Source organism: Sardina pilchardus, unplaced genomic scaffold (assembly GCF_963854185.1).
Source record: "Sardina pilchardus unplaced genomic scaffold, fSarPil1.1 HAP1_SCAFFOLD_142, whole genome shotgun sequence".
NCBI lineage: Eukaryota > Metazoa > Chordata > Actinopteri > Clupeiformes > Clupeidae > Sardina > Sardina pilchardus.
In genome coordinates this window covers 37501-53172 of record NW_026910805.1, presented here as the reverse complement: position 1 = coordinate 53172, position 15672 = coordinate 37501, and the positions used below count along the sequence as shown (strand labels likewise).

Sequence of the window (15672 nt, the reverse complement as noted above, 5' to 3'; positions counted from 1 at the left end):
TTTTTTCTTTTTCACAAATAAGAGTGTGGGCTTGTCTATTGCAATACACTTTGTGTGTGTGTGTGTGTGTGTGTGTGTGTGTGTGTCTGTCTGTCTGTGTACACAGTAGCGGGGTGAAGGAGATTGTGTACACTGAATCGTGTGTGAATGGAAGTGAGCATTGACTTGGTGTCCTACAGTGTACATATTAGTCTGAAACATTGGTGTGTGTGAGGGACTGTAACTGTACGATGTGACTGACTGATTAAACTGAGTGTGTGCTTGCATGTACACAACGTTGAAGAGCAAAACAATGTTGTACACTGTACACAAGTGTGTGTGTGTGTGTGTCTGTCTGTAATTTTGCTTGCTAAAAATGTCCTGTTGTGTGATTGTGTGTGTGTGCATAATGTTGCATGCACAGGATGGTCTAAGTTGTGTGTGTGTGTGCATAATGTTGCATGCACAGGATGGTCTAAGTTGTGTGTGTGTGTGTGTGTGTGATGGTACGTAAAAGAAGCCCTTCTGTCCTGCAGTGTCGATTCCCTCCTTTCTTTACAAGCGGATGTCTCATTTGACCTTTTTATGTTTTTGCCCCTTTTTCCCCCTCGAGTTCCAAGAAGTCATGCTGTTATATAAATATATATATATATTGTACGCTTGGTTTTTTACTTTTTACTGCTTGTTTTTAAGAACTTCACAATAAAAGAGGATATACAGACTTCTCATCAGACAGATTTGTACATTGGGCTCTGTGTGTGTGTTTTTGAATAGATTTAAAAGTACTCAACTGCCAGTTTAATATTCATTAAAGGGAAACTATGCAGGTTTGGCGATTTCGTCACCCTTTTCGTTTTCACTCGTTTTACGCTTGCAGATTTCTCTGCAAAGCTTTCCCCTACAGCTTTAGCGTGTATATTTGACAAAACTCCTCAATCGGTCGGTCTGCCTTTTCACGAGCATGATGGCGAGGCTGGAGAGTTTCTGTCCCGGTGGCACAAACTTACATGCGTGGTTTTCCCGCTCAGAGGCGCGAGGGGAAAGCGAGACAGCAGTCATTCGACCCAAAATAGTTCAGGCAAATCAAGCTAAAGAAAACGTGCATAGTTCACCTTTAAACACTGGTGAGCATTACACTGCTGGTCGAGCTGAATACCATTTCAAGTCATTCTGAACAGATCTCTGAATCTCTATGGCAAGTTGCATTGTAAGTTGGCTCTGGAGTAGCAAAGACCAAAGTGTGCCGTCTTCACCTACTGAAGATCACAGTTTTGTCCTCTGCCTTCGAGTGGATACTGTGAAGTGCAAAACGTCTGCATTTCCAGTTTCTTCATCCCTGCAAGAATGCGATGGTGCGATGATTCAAGATCCCCATGTTATTTTCCCATAGAAAAAAAATCTCAAGATACCGGATCTCCTTATTTGGGCGGAGATGGTAGCTTTTTTGTAGGTGAACTTCAGAGGTCTATTGGGGGCGGAGGGCACGTGAACAGTCAGAGCCTCTCCCTCCTATACACTGTTAACAAAACTATAGCAACCTACAGTACAGTATACTGTGGTGCCTTGTGGCCTCTTGGAGTCTTCTGTCTGTCCTGTTCTACCCCGTCTCTCTTTCTTCTGCGTCACTGGACTCAACTGGACTCTGAACTCATTCTGCTTCTGCAGGTGATCCTCATCATTACACTATTAGACTCTCATTCAGTCTCCCATTATCAGTTGGGCTGAACTCCGACTCCTTCTACTCTGCACACACCAACCAGTGCAGCTACTCGCCACTGCCATCTAGTGTTGAGACTGAATATGGCATCTCATATGTTTAAGGGGAGATGTGTTGTGTGGGTAGATAGCAACTGTATGAAGAACAAACTGATTGGTTTTAATGACTTCATTGTTGAAGACTTAATGGTTTAAGACATGACTCTTACTTGAATCACTCATTAGCCTACATTCTCAACCAGATCCCAAATCCCCTTGACTTACTTTTGTGTTATCAATATATTTATTTGTTATAATGTCATATGTGTTTGTCTCCTTTTCATGTGTTCGGTCTATATGCGCCTGGCCAGTAACACTGACAACTTGACAGAGGTTTTATTGAGGCCTTTTGTTAACCTGATGGCTGACACCTGACTGATATATACACAATTAAGTACATAACACCTTTTTGTCAACTTCACACGCTAAATACAGTACATACATTTCCCTTTGAAGTCATAGCGATCACTGAATCAGTAGCACAGGGCTGGTAATTCTGTGATGTACAGTAGCAAGAAAGTCACAACTCCACAGTTTTATATTTGCCAATATTTACTCAAGATGTTTTAACATAGAATACAATATAGAAAATACAATTATTTTACATTTGTTTTTCAGGCATTGATGATCAATCAGAGTTTAAACCACAAATCAGTATTTCTCAAACTTCGCATTTCTATTTCTACTCCTCTCTCACCTGTAGGGGGCACATATACAACAAACTGAAGGGCAGTCAAAGGAAACATGTGGTTCTCACCTCAGATATCACAAACACTTTCAGAAAAGCTCTATCACATTGTTTACAATATTTAAAAATATAAAAATGCCAGGGCGCACCTGTTAAGTAACATTTCAGAAACAGTTGGTATTACAGAATGAATTCAGAGTAAACTAGAGCACAATATAATAGAATGGAGTATAATGAAGATGACATTCAACTCTAATTTTATAATCCACACCAACCAGTGCACTACACAAATGCCCCACTGACAATATTGACTTCTTCCTGCAGGCCGAGGTCTTCAGCTATCTGATTCTTTGAGCAGGGAGAGCATGATGTCACACGCTGTGGGTGCCTCTCATGCAGCGTTTATACGTCCTCCCTCGCTCCTCGATGCCTCGATCCTCACTGATCTACATAAAGCATGATGGGGGGAAACAATGGGATAGTCTATCCAGTGGTAGTTATAGATCAGTGGGAACGCCCCTCGAGGATCGAGGATCGAGGAGGCATGTTGAGAGGCACCTATAGTCTCCCTTTTTCAGCACCATGTTGATGAGGGAGGTCACCTGGTCCTGCAGCACACTGGTCCTCTGCAGGACGACTTTTTTTTCAATACTGATCAACACCTGATGGGATTCAAGTCTTGACCGCGGATCTTTCAGCTCTATCACATTGTTTATAATACTGAGTAGGCTACTAATCAGCAGCATTCCAGGAACAGGTTGTGGTTTTCCTAAATTAATTCAGTGAATTAGAGAACAATAATAGAATGGAGATGGATGATGTGCATCAGTGACATGGCTGACATCATGGAGTATAATGATGATGACATGACCATTCAAGTCTTTTCTCATTTAAGAGTCCTCACCAATGCACCACACAAATGTCCCACCGACAGTATAGGAAGGTTTCATCCTACAGGCCAAGACATGTAGTTATCTAATTATTTGAGCAGGCAGAGCATGATACCACATGTATTTCAGAAACAGTGGTTTTACAGAATGAATTCAGAGTGAATTAGAGAGCAATATAATAGAATGGAGTACATTCAACTCTTTTCTAATTTCATGGTCCTTACCAACCATGCAGTATTGATTTCTTCCTACAGGCCAAGGTCTTCAGAAAGGTAGCCATCTAATTCTTTGAGAAGGCAGAGCATGACACCACAGGCTTTATCTCCCTTATTCAGCACCATGTTGATGAGGGAGGTCACCTGGTCCTGCAGCACACTGGTCTTCTGCAGGATGTTTTGTACTTCCGTACTGTGCAACACAGGTGGCTGATGGGATTCAAGTCTTGACAGCAGACCTTTCAGTACACCTTCTGATGTCCTCTCGATGAGATCAGGCTTAATACGGGATAGTCGATCTAGGAAGAGATCATCAAAGCAAGAAGGCTTAGGATTTTTAACATTTTGATTGTTGACACCAGTGCCTCAACTGTTGCTATGCTCTACCTGAAACCTTCAACACATTGAATTAAAAACAAAACAAGAATTGTCTTTCAAATGTTTTATTCTGTATATGATCAGCTTTTAAAAGAAGATTCAATTGATAGGTACTGTACCTTTGTTTGAAGTATCACGTCTAGATGCTTCTAAGGGAATTCCATGACCATGTCCAGTCTCGCCATATTCAGAGCTATTAAATTTCGCTTTCCATATGGTTTTCCCCTTACTTGTCAGTTCCAAATAAAAATGGTTCCCTACGTTTTCAATGACCACCTTGAAAAACTCTGGAGGGGCAATGTATTTAAGGGTGATCTCCGATGGGTCGATCTCAGCATCACAGAGGGATGCTTTTAGGCTAAACTCAGTGTTCCTCCGAATGGGGATGTTCGGTCGATGTGTTATGATCTCTTCTGCATCTTGGAACCGGCTTGAATCATCTTTAACAGCCTGAATCATGAAAGCATCCCTTGGCACAACGTATGTGAAGAGTGAGGGTGTCACCCTGGTCCGGTAAATTCGCACTTCTAGGTGGGCTTTCAATAAGGTTGCGATTTTCACCAGGATTTGTGTCAGTGAGAAGGAAGGCTTGAGGAGCTTTGCATGGAAGCGGGTCAGCTCACATTTCTCTAGAGTCACACTGCTGTTGACCCCATGCAGAACTCTCACAGCCTCTCTAAGAGAGGAATCTGAACCTTCCAGACAGGCAAAATGGGGCAGATGAGCCTCCAACAGTTCACCTGAGAGCACTTTGATGTCCATCAAGGGACCAATTGGTTCATACTGCAACATGGCAAGCTCTGCTCCGTATACATGGGGGTCACTAAAGTGATACTGTAGAGAGACTTCAACCACACACACCCAGCGCAAACCAGACACTGTGCACTCAAAACTTCCTGGTGGAGAGCTGTGTGTATACACTGGGACTCCTGTCTCCATGGAAACAGAGGGTCCCATCAGGATCCAGTGGGAAGTGTCTTCAACATCTTCACAGGATTTGCAGCAGTTTGGTCGTCTGTCATACATACACTGAGTTTCACCAGCCGAAATGTCCAACCTTTAAGAGAGTAGATCATCATCATCATCATCATCATCATCATCATCAATACTTATTCAGGAGTCAGGACACAGGAAAACACTCCATAGCACAATACAACCATACAAACTAAAACGCCAGTGGTTTTAAGGTGAACCTGACCGCACTCATTGCAGGATTTACTCATTGTGTAGAAATTATGCTGTTGGGTGATTCATCAGGTGGCTGATGATGGTGTTCCCAACCATACAACAACTGCATTAAATGTTTGCCAAATAAAGAGCTGCCACTGAAAATATCTGCATTCATACCACCCACAATAAAGAGAAGCAGATGCATTTAGGTATTTAGATATTCATCGTCAGATCGTCACCAATCACTCATTGGGTGTTTAAAATAATGACATATTTATCACCACAATTAAACTCAATTCCTATGGCCCAGTCACCATCCAGTCTAACCATATTAACCAGCTGATCATATCTGTAATGCCATAGCACTGCAACACCACCAGTTATTGACCCACCACATAAAAGTCTTTACGCAGGGAACTTTAGTTAGGTCATTTTTACATGGCTTTTGTCCTCAGATAATCATCTGTTAGTAAACAGCCACCAAACTGACACGATGACAGGCAAATACTTAAATCCCTCTAAATGAATGACACTTTAAAGTTATGGTGACTGCAAAGAAATTGCATTAGCAAAACCACCAGTAAACTATGGCTACATTGGAGTAATGCAGTGCCTGTGATCAAGCACGGATTCATAATGATCATAAAACCTATTTAAATGAATATATTCTGTAAATCTAAATCTTCTTACTCAGCCATATCTTCAGACAGTCCTCTCACATCTGTCCTCCGGTCAGGATTGTCTACAGAATCCAAATTCTCTTGGTCCAGAACAGCGCTTTCTGAGGAATCTTCCCTGATGACTTCAGACCCATGTGAAACACTCGGCAGCTCTGGATTAAACACTTCATCAACTGTGAAGATAAAAGGCATAAAAAGGCACATCTCAATAAGATAAAAAAAAGATAAATGGCTGAAATGTGCTCAGTGCTCCACCACCCCCATAACGTCTACACTGATGCTACTTTTGGCAATTTAGACTCGAGAGGCTCAGTCAGCTATTCAGTGATGTTGGAAATGAGAGGTGTGGCCACACCTTTCCCCATGCAACCCCCCAATAGTTTAGTTCATGAATGTAAATTTCAATCAGTACTCCCACCATAACACACTTCAATCAGCACTCCCACCATAACACAGTTCAATCAGCACTCCCACCATAACACAGTTCAGTCAGCACTCCCACCATAACACAGTTCAATCAGCACTCCCACCATAACACAGTTCAGTCAGCACTGTAAATTACAAATTACACTGATTTCAAAGAGTACTGCAAAGAAATCCTGATTATAGGTTAATTTTACATAGGAAATGAATGCGGGTCATTTGTGACCCATGTGTTCAGAGATAGATAGATACTTTATTGATCCCCAAGGGGAAATTCAAGACGAGCTACTTAGGATGGCTGCCACTCTCGTCGGCGCCGGAAGTGAAGGAATGTAATATAGGCTCATAAAAAGTGTTAGAATTCAAGGAGTGACCATCAATTAATGAAAATGATGATTGATGTTTGGAAGAAACTAAATAAGCGATGGAAACCTGGAATATTAAGCAATAAGTTAAAATAAATTCGGTGCATCTTTACCTGCTTCTGTGTTACCATTGTCAGCATCTGCATCATCGCTTTCCTCCATTTCCTTCACACAGTTAGAGGGGAAGAGACCAAACTTCCCATTCAACACACCACTCCACCACCCCTCTTCCACCTAAAAAGAGATTTTACAGTTTACAGTTACAATACACCTTTCACATGATCACCATCTTTGATGTTCTCAAAGTTCTAGGACCACATTGTCTAGGAAATGTTCAATCTCCCTGCTCTGTACACTGGAACAATCCTCAATCAGAGGTGCTGGGAGCAGGTATAAATAGAATACTTTCAGTTGGAAAAAGAAGCAGGATTGGGATAAGTAAAGGGACAAATAGTTTATATGTATAAGAAAGTGTGTGTGTGTGTGTGTGTGTGTGTGTGTGTGTGAATATTTCCTTCTTAAAATAGATGGGGTCACAAATAATCTTATAATTTACCTACATTTCTAAGATAAAAGGTATTTAAATATCAGCAACACTTTTACACATGTTTACAGAATATGACACTGAAACCAGTTACATTTGAATATTCGTAAGTGTGAATATAATCCTAACACAAAAACATAGGTCATCCAACAAAGAAAACATTGCATTCACATTTAAAATCAACTCACATCTTCAATGATCTCAATGACGTCTCCAACTTTTAACTCCAGCTCATCCTCATACTGAGGTGCAAAGTCAAATAGAGCTTTACACTGCCGCTTCTTGAGTTCTAAAATAGGAAAAACTATTTTAGTGAATGATCACTACAGACACTCGACAGCTCTAGATAAAACACTTCATCAACTGTGAAAATAAAAGGCATAAAAAGGCACATCTCAATAAGATAAAAAAAAAGATAAATGGCTGAAATGTGCTCAGTGCTCCACCACCCCCATAACGTCTACACTGATGCTACTTTTGGCAATTTAGACTCGAGAGGCTCAGTCTGAGGGTAGTCAGCTATTCAGTGATGTTGGAAATGAGAGGTCTGGCCACACCTTTCCCCTACCCCCCAATAGTTTAGTTCATGATTTATTTCTGTGACTGATAAAATAAATGAACGTCAATTTCGATCAGCACTCCCACCATAACACACTTCAATCAGCACTCCCACCATAACACACTTCAATCAGTACTCCCACCATAACACAGTTCAGTCAGCACTCCCACCATAACACAGTTCAGTCAGCACTCCCACCATAACACAGTTTAATCAGCACTCCCACCATAACACAGTTCAATCAGCACTCCCACCATAACACAGTTCAATCAGCACTCCCACCATAACACACTTCAATCAGCACTCCCACCATAACACAGTTCAATCAGCACTCCCACCATAACACACTGTGAGTGTAGGGCAGCAGGTGCTGTAGGGAGCCTCATAGTTTTTTTCTTGATAGAAAGTGATACTCGGCTTAAGCCTGCACTCTCTGGGTGGAGTTCTAGTTTAAATTGTCATTTTCAGCATAAGTAATGTACTCATGGCCTAGTGATGTTCAAAATGAGCCTGTGATTAGTGTGGAACATGGGCTTACAGCAAAGATATGAAGATGATCTGCACCTTCGCTCACAAAACAAAGACATGTCTGAAGAAGCACAGCCACAAGTACTCAAAAAAGGAAATTTCTGTGAAACAAAAACATGCAGGCTAAATGATGTCCATGTTTTTATTTTAGTTAAGCAGTGAGCAGTATGGGGTAATGTTGTTGTTTAAACACCAATTTGATTTCAGGACATGGGTAATATCCTAAATAGCAAAAGATGAGAACATTGAACTTTGGTCAGAAGGGTTGATTTACGGTTATGGTTGAAAATTAACAGTGGATCAACCACTGAGAGAATTAAAAAGTTGAAAAAATATAATTGAATCAACCTTGTATTATGGTTGGATTTAATGGTTGAATGGCATTAGATCAATGTTGACTCGTATGTTGTCATGCCGTTTAAGCGGGGTGCAAGCGGGTGGGGGCACTGCTCTAGGTGAGACCATTTGATGGGAGGTGGTTCCATATATTTTAAAGTAAACACAATGTGCAGTGGACAATTGATCTTTTTTATCATGTGTAAGACGTGTTATGTGTGTAACCTGTAAGAAAAACAAAAACATTTAAGTAAAAAAAAAAAAACTCTCTCAGTCATCTACAGTATGGACATATTTGGAACGGTCCAGAACTTTCAGTCAGCCAGCTCGCCACTCTGACTGCTTCACTTCTAACCTGTTCAGCTTTCCTCTTCGCTTGTGGTAAGTTTGAACTTAGAGTAAAAAATACACCTGCTGTTTATTGCACTCTTGGCTGCTAGACGGTAGCAGTAAAACATATGTATAGTATGTGCTGGTGAATCATAACTCATCATAACTCTTTTGCACTAAGCCCAGCGATAACCACAACAAAAATCTTTAGAACAACCAAGAGCAGCCTAGCGGTGAGTGCAGCGTGTGCCGTGTGCAGTGTGATCGGGCCTTGATAGAACTCTGACTGCAGCACGCACAAGAGCAGCAGCATGCTACTGTAGCACTGGGCTCTGCTCAACACTGCACAAGAGCAGCAGCATGCTACTGTAGCACTGGGCTCTGCTCAACACTGCACAAGAGCAGCAGCATGCTACTGTAGCACTGGGCTCTGCTCAACACTACACAAGAGAAGAGCAGCAGCATGCTACTGTAGCACTGGGCTCTGCTCAACACTGCACAAGAGCAGCAGCATGCTACTGTAGCACTGGGCTCTGCTCAACACTGCACAAGAGCAGCAGCATGCTACTGTAGCACTGGGCTCTGCTCAACACTGCACAAGAGCAGCAGCATGCTACTGTAGCACTGGGCTCTGCTCAACACTGCAAAAGAGCAGCAGCATGCTACTGTAGCACTGGGCTCTGCTCAACACTGCACAAGAGCAGCAGCATGCTACTGTAGCACTGGGCTCTGCTCAACACTGCACAAGAGCAGCAGCATGCTACTGTAGCACTGGGCTCTGCTCAACACTGCAAAAGAGCAGCAGCATGCTACTGTAGCACTGGGCTCTGCTCAACACTGCACAAGACTAGCAGCATGCTACTGTAGCACTGGGCTCTGCTCAACACTGCACAAGAGCAGCAGCATGCTACTGTAGCACTGGGCTCTGCTCAACACTGCACAATCTTTGCAACGTTACATTGAAATATTGTTGCAATATGTCATATCTGCCTCATTTTAACGGTTAGCTATACGTTACTAGGCCTACAATGCTGAAGAGAACGTCATTGTAGGTCCGGTTCCAATAAACGAAACTTATCTAATAGGAGTCCTATGGCTGACGCGTGTTTTTATAAAAAGTCTTGTCTTCCAGTGAATGTTCTTGAATGTTTATTGTAACAAACAGCACAGTTCATACAATTGACACGACCAACACGGCCGGAAAAACCGTGGAACTCCTAAATCACGTTCTTAACCAAAAACTAAAACGTCTTGACATGCACCTAACTAAACAACATGTCACCTAGGGCCCACAGTGTAATCACACTAAGTAAAGTTACACCAAACTATATCCTGACATCAAATAAAATTAGAAAGGCCTATCTGACGGTTACAGTCATCATTCTAAATAACCAATGGCTGTGAGTTTTGATTGTTTTCATGCATGTCTGGATAACAGGTGAGGAATGTTTTGGAGACATACATGTGTTTTAGGCATAGTGCTGGCCCTAATCTCTGACTGAAAGTGCGCAGAATTTACGCATTTACATAACAGTATTTAATAAATGTTCTCGGGGGTGACACCCCCCAACCCCCCATACACTTTTGGGACTAAGTACAGTAAGTACAATCAGCACTCCCACCATAACACAGTTCAATCAGCACTCCCACCATAACACAGTTCAATCAGCACTGTAAATTACAAGTTACACTGATTTCAAAGAGTACTGCAAAGAAATCCTGATTATAGGTTAATTTTACATAGGAAATGAATGCGGGTCATTTGTGACCCATGTGTTCAAATGTAATATAGGCTCATAAAAAGTGTTAGAATTCAAGGAGTGACCATCAATTAATGAAAATGATGATTGATGTTTGGAAGAAACTATATAAGTGATGGAAACCTGGTATATTAAGCAATAAGTTAAAACAAGTTTGGTGCATCTTTACCTGCTTCTGTGTTACCATTGTCAGCATCTGCATCATCACTTTCCTCCATTTCCTTCACACAGTTAGAGGGGAAGAGACCAAACTTCCCATTCAACACACCACTCCACCACCCCTCTTCCACCTAAAAAGAGATTTTACAGTTTACAATACAATACACCTTTCACATGATCACCATCTTTGATGTTCTCAAAGTTCTAGGACCACATTGTCTAGGAAATGTTCAATCTCCCTGCTCTGTACACTGGAACAATCCTCAATCAGAGGTGCTGGGAGCAGGTATAAATAGAATACTTTCAGTTGGAAAAAGAAGCAGGATTGGGATAAGTAAAGGGACAAATAGTTTATATGTACAGTATTAGAAAGTGTGTGTGTGTGTGTGTGTGTGTGTGTGTGTGTGTGTGTGTGAATATTTCCCTCTTAAAATAGATGAGGTCACAAATAATCTTATAATTTTCCTAAATTGCTAAAAGAAAAGGTATTTAAATATCAGCAACACTTTTACACATGTTTACAGAACATGACACTGAAACCAGTTACATTTGAATATTCGTAAGTGTGAATATAATCCTAACACAAAAACATAGGTCATCCAACAAGGAAAACATTGCATTCACATTTAAAATCAACTCACATCTTCAATGATCTCAACGACGTCTCCAACTTTTAACTCCAGCTCATCCTCATACTGAGGTGCAAAGTCAAATAGAGCTTTACACTGCCGCTTCTTGAGTTCTAAAATAGGCAAAACTATTTTAGTGAATGATCACTACAGAAGAATATTATCCATGTTCAACTATCAGCACAAGACTTGACATCAATGAGAGAGTTAAGGTGAGGTTATGTAAAAGGTACTATCAGGAATGACAAATGAAATTATCTTCTCAAAAATAACTAAGAAACCCTAACCCTTCAATAAAACTCCATAACACAGTTCAATCAGCACTCCCACCACAACACAGTTCAGTCAGCACTTCCACCATAACACAGTTCAATCAGCACTCCCACCATAACACAGTTCAGTCAGCACTCCCACCATAACACACTTCAATCAGCACTCCCACCATAACACACTTCAATCAGCACTCCCACCATAACACATTTCAATCAGCACTCCCACCATAACACAGTTCAATCAGCACTCCCACCATAACACAGTTCATTCAGTACTCCCACCATAATACAGTTCAATCAGCACTCCCACCATAACACAGTTCAATCAGCACTCCCACCATAACACAGTTCAATCAGCACTCCCATCATAACACAGTTCAGTCAGCACTGTAAATTACAAATTACAATGATCTCAAAGAGTACTGCAAAGAAATCCTGATTGTAGGCTAATTTTACATAGGAAATGAATGTGGGTCATTTGTGACCCATGTGTTCAAATGTAATATAGGCTCATAAAAAGTGTTAGAATTCAAGGAGTGACCATCAATTAATGAAAATAATGATTGATGTTTGGAAGACACTAATTAAGTGATGGAAACTTGGAATATTAAGCAATAAGTTAAAATAAGTTTGGTGCATCTTTACCTGCTTCTGTGTTACCATTGTCAGCATCTGCATCATCACTTTCCTCCATTTCCTTCACAAAGTTAGAGGGGAAGAGACCAAACTTCCCATTCAACACACCACTCCACCACCCCTCTTCCACCTAAAAAGAGATTTTACAGTTTACAATACAATACACCTTTCACATGATCACCATCTTTGATGTTCTCAAAGTTCTAGGACCACATTGTCTAGGAAATGTTCAATCTCCCTGCTCTGTACACTGGAACAATCCTCAATCAGAGGTGCTGGGAGCAGGTAGAAATAGAAGACTTTCAGTTGGAAAAAGAAGCAGGATTGGGATAAGTAAAGGGACAAATAGTTTATATGTATAAGAAAGTGTGTGTGTGTATGTGTATGTGTGCGTGTGTGTGTGTGTGTGTGTGTGTGTGTGTGTGAATATTTCCCTCTTAAAATAGATGGGGTCACAAATACCGTATTTTCCGGACTATAAGTCACACTTTTTTTCATAGCTTGGCTGGCCCTGCGACTTATAGTCAGGTGCGACTTATATATGAAATGTAACTTGTTTTTGAATAATTCCAAAATGAAAGAGGAGTAAACATTACTGTCTACAGCTGTCTACAGCTACAGATGGGTGGCCATTCACACCTTCTCATCATTAATATTAAAATGTTGGCTTCTGTGTCTAGTTACAGCCTCTGTCTGTTCTTGGTCTTGGATTTTGTGAATACATTTCTTAATAAATGCGACTTATAGACAGGTACGACTTATATATGGCATTTTCCTCTTCATGAGGCATTTTTAACTGGTGCGACTTATACTCCGGTGCGACTTATACTCCGGAAAATACGGTAATCTTATAATTTACCTACATTTCTAAAAGAAAAGGTAATTAAATCTCAGCAACACTTTTACACATGTTTGCAGAACATGACACTGAAACCAGTTACATTTGAATATTCGTAGGTGTGAATATAATCCTAACACAAAAGCATAGGTCATCCAACAAGGAAAACATTGCATTCACATTTAAAATCAACTCACTTCTTCCGTGATCTCAACGACGTCTCCAACTTTTAACTCCAGCTCATCCACATCCTGAGGTACATGGTCAAATAGAGCTTTACACTGCCGCTTCTTGAGTTCTAAAATAGGCAAAACAATTTTAGTGAATGATCACTACAGAAGAATATTATCAATGTTCAACTATCAGCACAAGACTTGACATAAATGAGGGAGTTAAGGTGAGGTTATGTAAAAGGTACTGTCAGGAATGACAGTCTCAAAAATAACTAAGAAACCCTAACCCTTCAACAAAACTCCATAACACAGTTCAATCAGTACTCCCACCATAACACAGTTCAGTCAGCACTCCCACCATAACACAGTTCAATCAGCACTCCCACCATAACACAGTTCAATCAGTACTCCCACCATAACACAGTTCAGTCAGCACTCCCACCATAACACAGTTCAGTCAGCACTCCCACCATAACACAGTTCAATCAGCACTCCCACCATAACACACTTCAATCAGCACTCCCACCATAACACACTTCAATCAGCACTCCCACCATAACACAGTTCAGTCAGCACTCCCACCATAACACAGTTCAATCAGCACTCCCACCATAACACAGTTCAGTCAGCACTCCCACCATAACACACTGTGAGTGTAGGGCAGCAGGTGCTGTAGGGAGCCTCATAGTTTTTTTCTTGATAGAAAGTGATACTCGGCTTAAGCCTGCACTCTCTGGGTGGAGTTTTAGTTTAAATTGTCATTTTCAGCATAAGTAATGCACTCATGGCCTAGTGATGTTCAAAATGAGCCTGTGATTAGTGTGGAGCATGGGCTTTAATCAAAGATATGAAGATGATCTGCACCTTCGCTCACAAAACAAAGACATGTTTGAAGAAGCACAGACACAAGTACTCAAAAAAGGAAATTTCTGTGAAACAAAAACATGAAGGCTAAATTATGTCCATGCTTTTCTTTTAGTCAAGCAGTGAGCAGTATGGGGTAATGTTGTCACAGAAGACAGGACCCTATTTTTTAATTCAATTTAAACACCAATTTGATTTCAGGACACGGGTAATATCCCAGATAGCAAAAGATGAGAACATTGAGCTTTGGTCAGAAGGGTTGATTTATGGTTATGGTTGAAAATTAACAGTGGATCAACCACTGAGAGAATTAAAAAGTTGAAAAAATATCATTGACTCAACATTGTATTATGGTTGGATTTAATGGTTGAATGGCATTAGATCAATGTTGACTCGTATGTTGTCATGCCGTTTAAGCGGGGTGCAAGCAGGTGGGGGCACTGCTCTAGGTGAGACTATTTGATGGGAGGTGGTTCCATATATTTTAAAGTAAACACAATGTGCAGTGGACAATTGATCTTTTTTTATCATGTGTAGGACGTGTTATGTGTGTAACCTGTAAGAAAAACAAAAACATCTAAGTAAAAAAAACAAACTCTCTCAGTCATCTATGGACTTATTTGGAACGGTCCAGAACTTTCAGTCAGCCAGCTCGCCACTCTGACTGCTTCACTTCTAACCTGTTCAGCTTTCCTCTTCGCTTGTGGTAAGTTTTAACTTAGAGTAAAAAATATATACCTGCTGTTTATTGCACTCTTGGCTGCTAGACGGTAGCAGTAAAACATATGTATAGTATGTGCTGGTGAATCTTAGCTCATCATAACTCTTTTGCACTGAGCCCAGTGGTAACACAACAAAAATCTTTAGAACAACCAAGAGCAGCCTAGCGGTGAGTGCAGCGTGTGCCGTGTGCAGTGTGATCGGGCCTTGATAGAACTCTGACTGCAGCACGCACAAGAGCAGCAGCATGCTACTGTAGCACTGGGCTCTGCTCAACACTGCACAAGAGCAGCAGCATGCTACTGTAGCACTGGGCTCTGCTCAACACTGCACAAGAGCAGCAGCATGCTACTGTAGCACTGGGCTCTGCTCAACACTGCACAAGAGCAGCAGCATGCTACTGTAGCACTGGGCTCTGCTCAACACTGCACAAGAGCAGCAGCATGCTACTGTAGCACTGGGCTCTGCTCAACACTGCACAAGAGCAGCAGCATGCTATTGTAGCACTGGGCTCTGCTCAACACTGCACAAGAGCAGCAGCATGCTACTGTAGCACTGGGCTCTGCTCAACACTGCACAAGAGCAGCAGCATGCTACTGTAGCACTGGGCTCTGCTCAACACTGCACAAGAGCAGCAGCATGCTACTGTAGCACTGGGCTCTGCTCAACACTGCACAAGAGCAGCAGCATGCTACTGTAGCACTGGACTTTGCTCAACACTTCACAAGAGCAGCAGCATGCTACTGTAGCACTGGACTTTGCTCAACACTGCACAAGAGCA

General features: G+C 41.4%; 1 protein-coding gene across 1 annotated transcript in view; it reads right to left on the bottom strand.

The window, feature by feature from the left end:
* Window positions 1–2284: 2284 nt before the first annotated feature.
* LOC134073801 (caspase recruitment domain-containing protein 8-like) overlaps window positions 2285–15672 on the bottom strand; it is a 16499-nt gene continuing 3111 nt past the window's right edge. Inside the window, exons 4-12 of the mRNA XM_062530372.1 lie at window positions 13332–13432; window positions 12306–12426; window positions 11401–11501; window positions 10770–10890; window positions 7276–7376; window positions 6657–6777; window positions 5766–5928; window positions 4025–4962; window positions 2285–3826 (exon numbers count right to left, since the gene is read on the bottom strand). Of these exons, the coding sequence (XP_062386356.1) occupies window positions 3561–3826; window positions 4025–4962; window positions 5766–5928; window positions 6657–6777; window positions 7276–7376; window positions 10770–10890; window positions 11401–11501; window positions 12306–12426; window positions 13332–13432 (2033 nt within the window). The 3' untranslated portion in view covers window positions 2285–3560. The remainder of the gene's footprint in view (window positions 3827–4024; window positions 4963–5765; window positions 5929–6656; window positions 6778–7275; window positions 7377–10769; window positions 10891–11400; window positions 11502–12305; window positions 12427–13331; window positions 13433–15672) is intronic.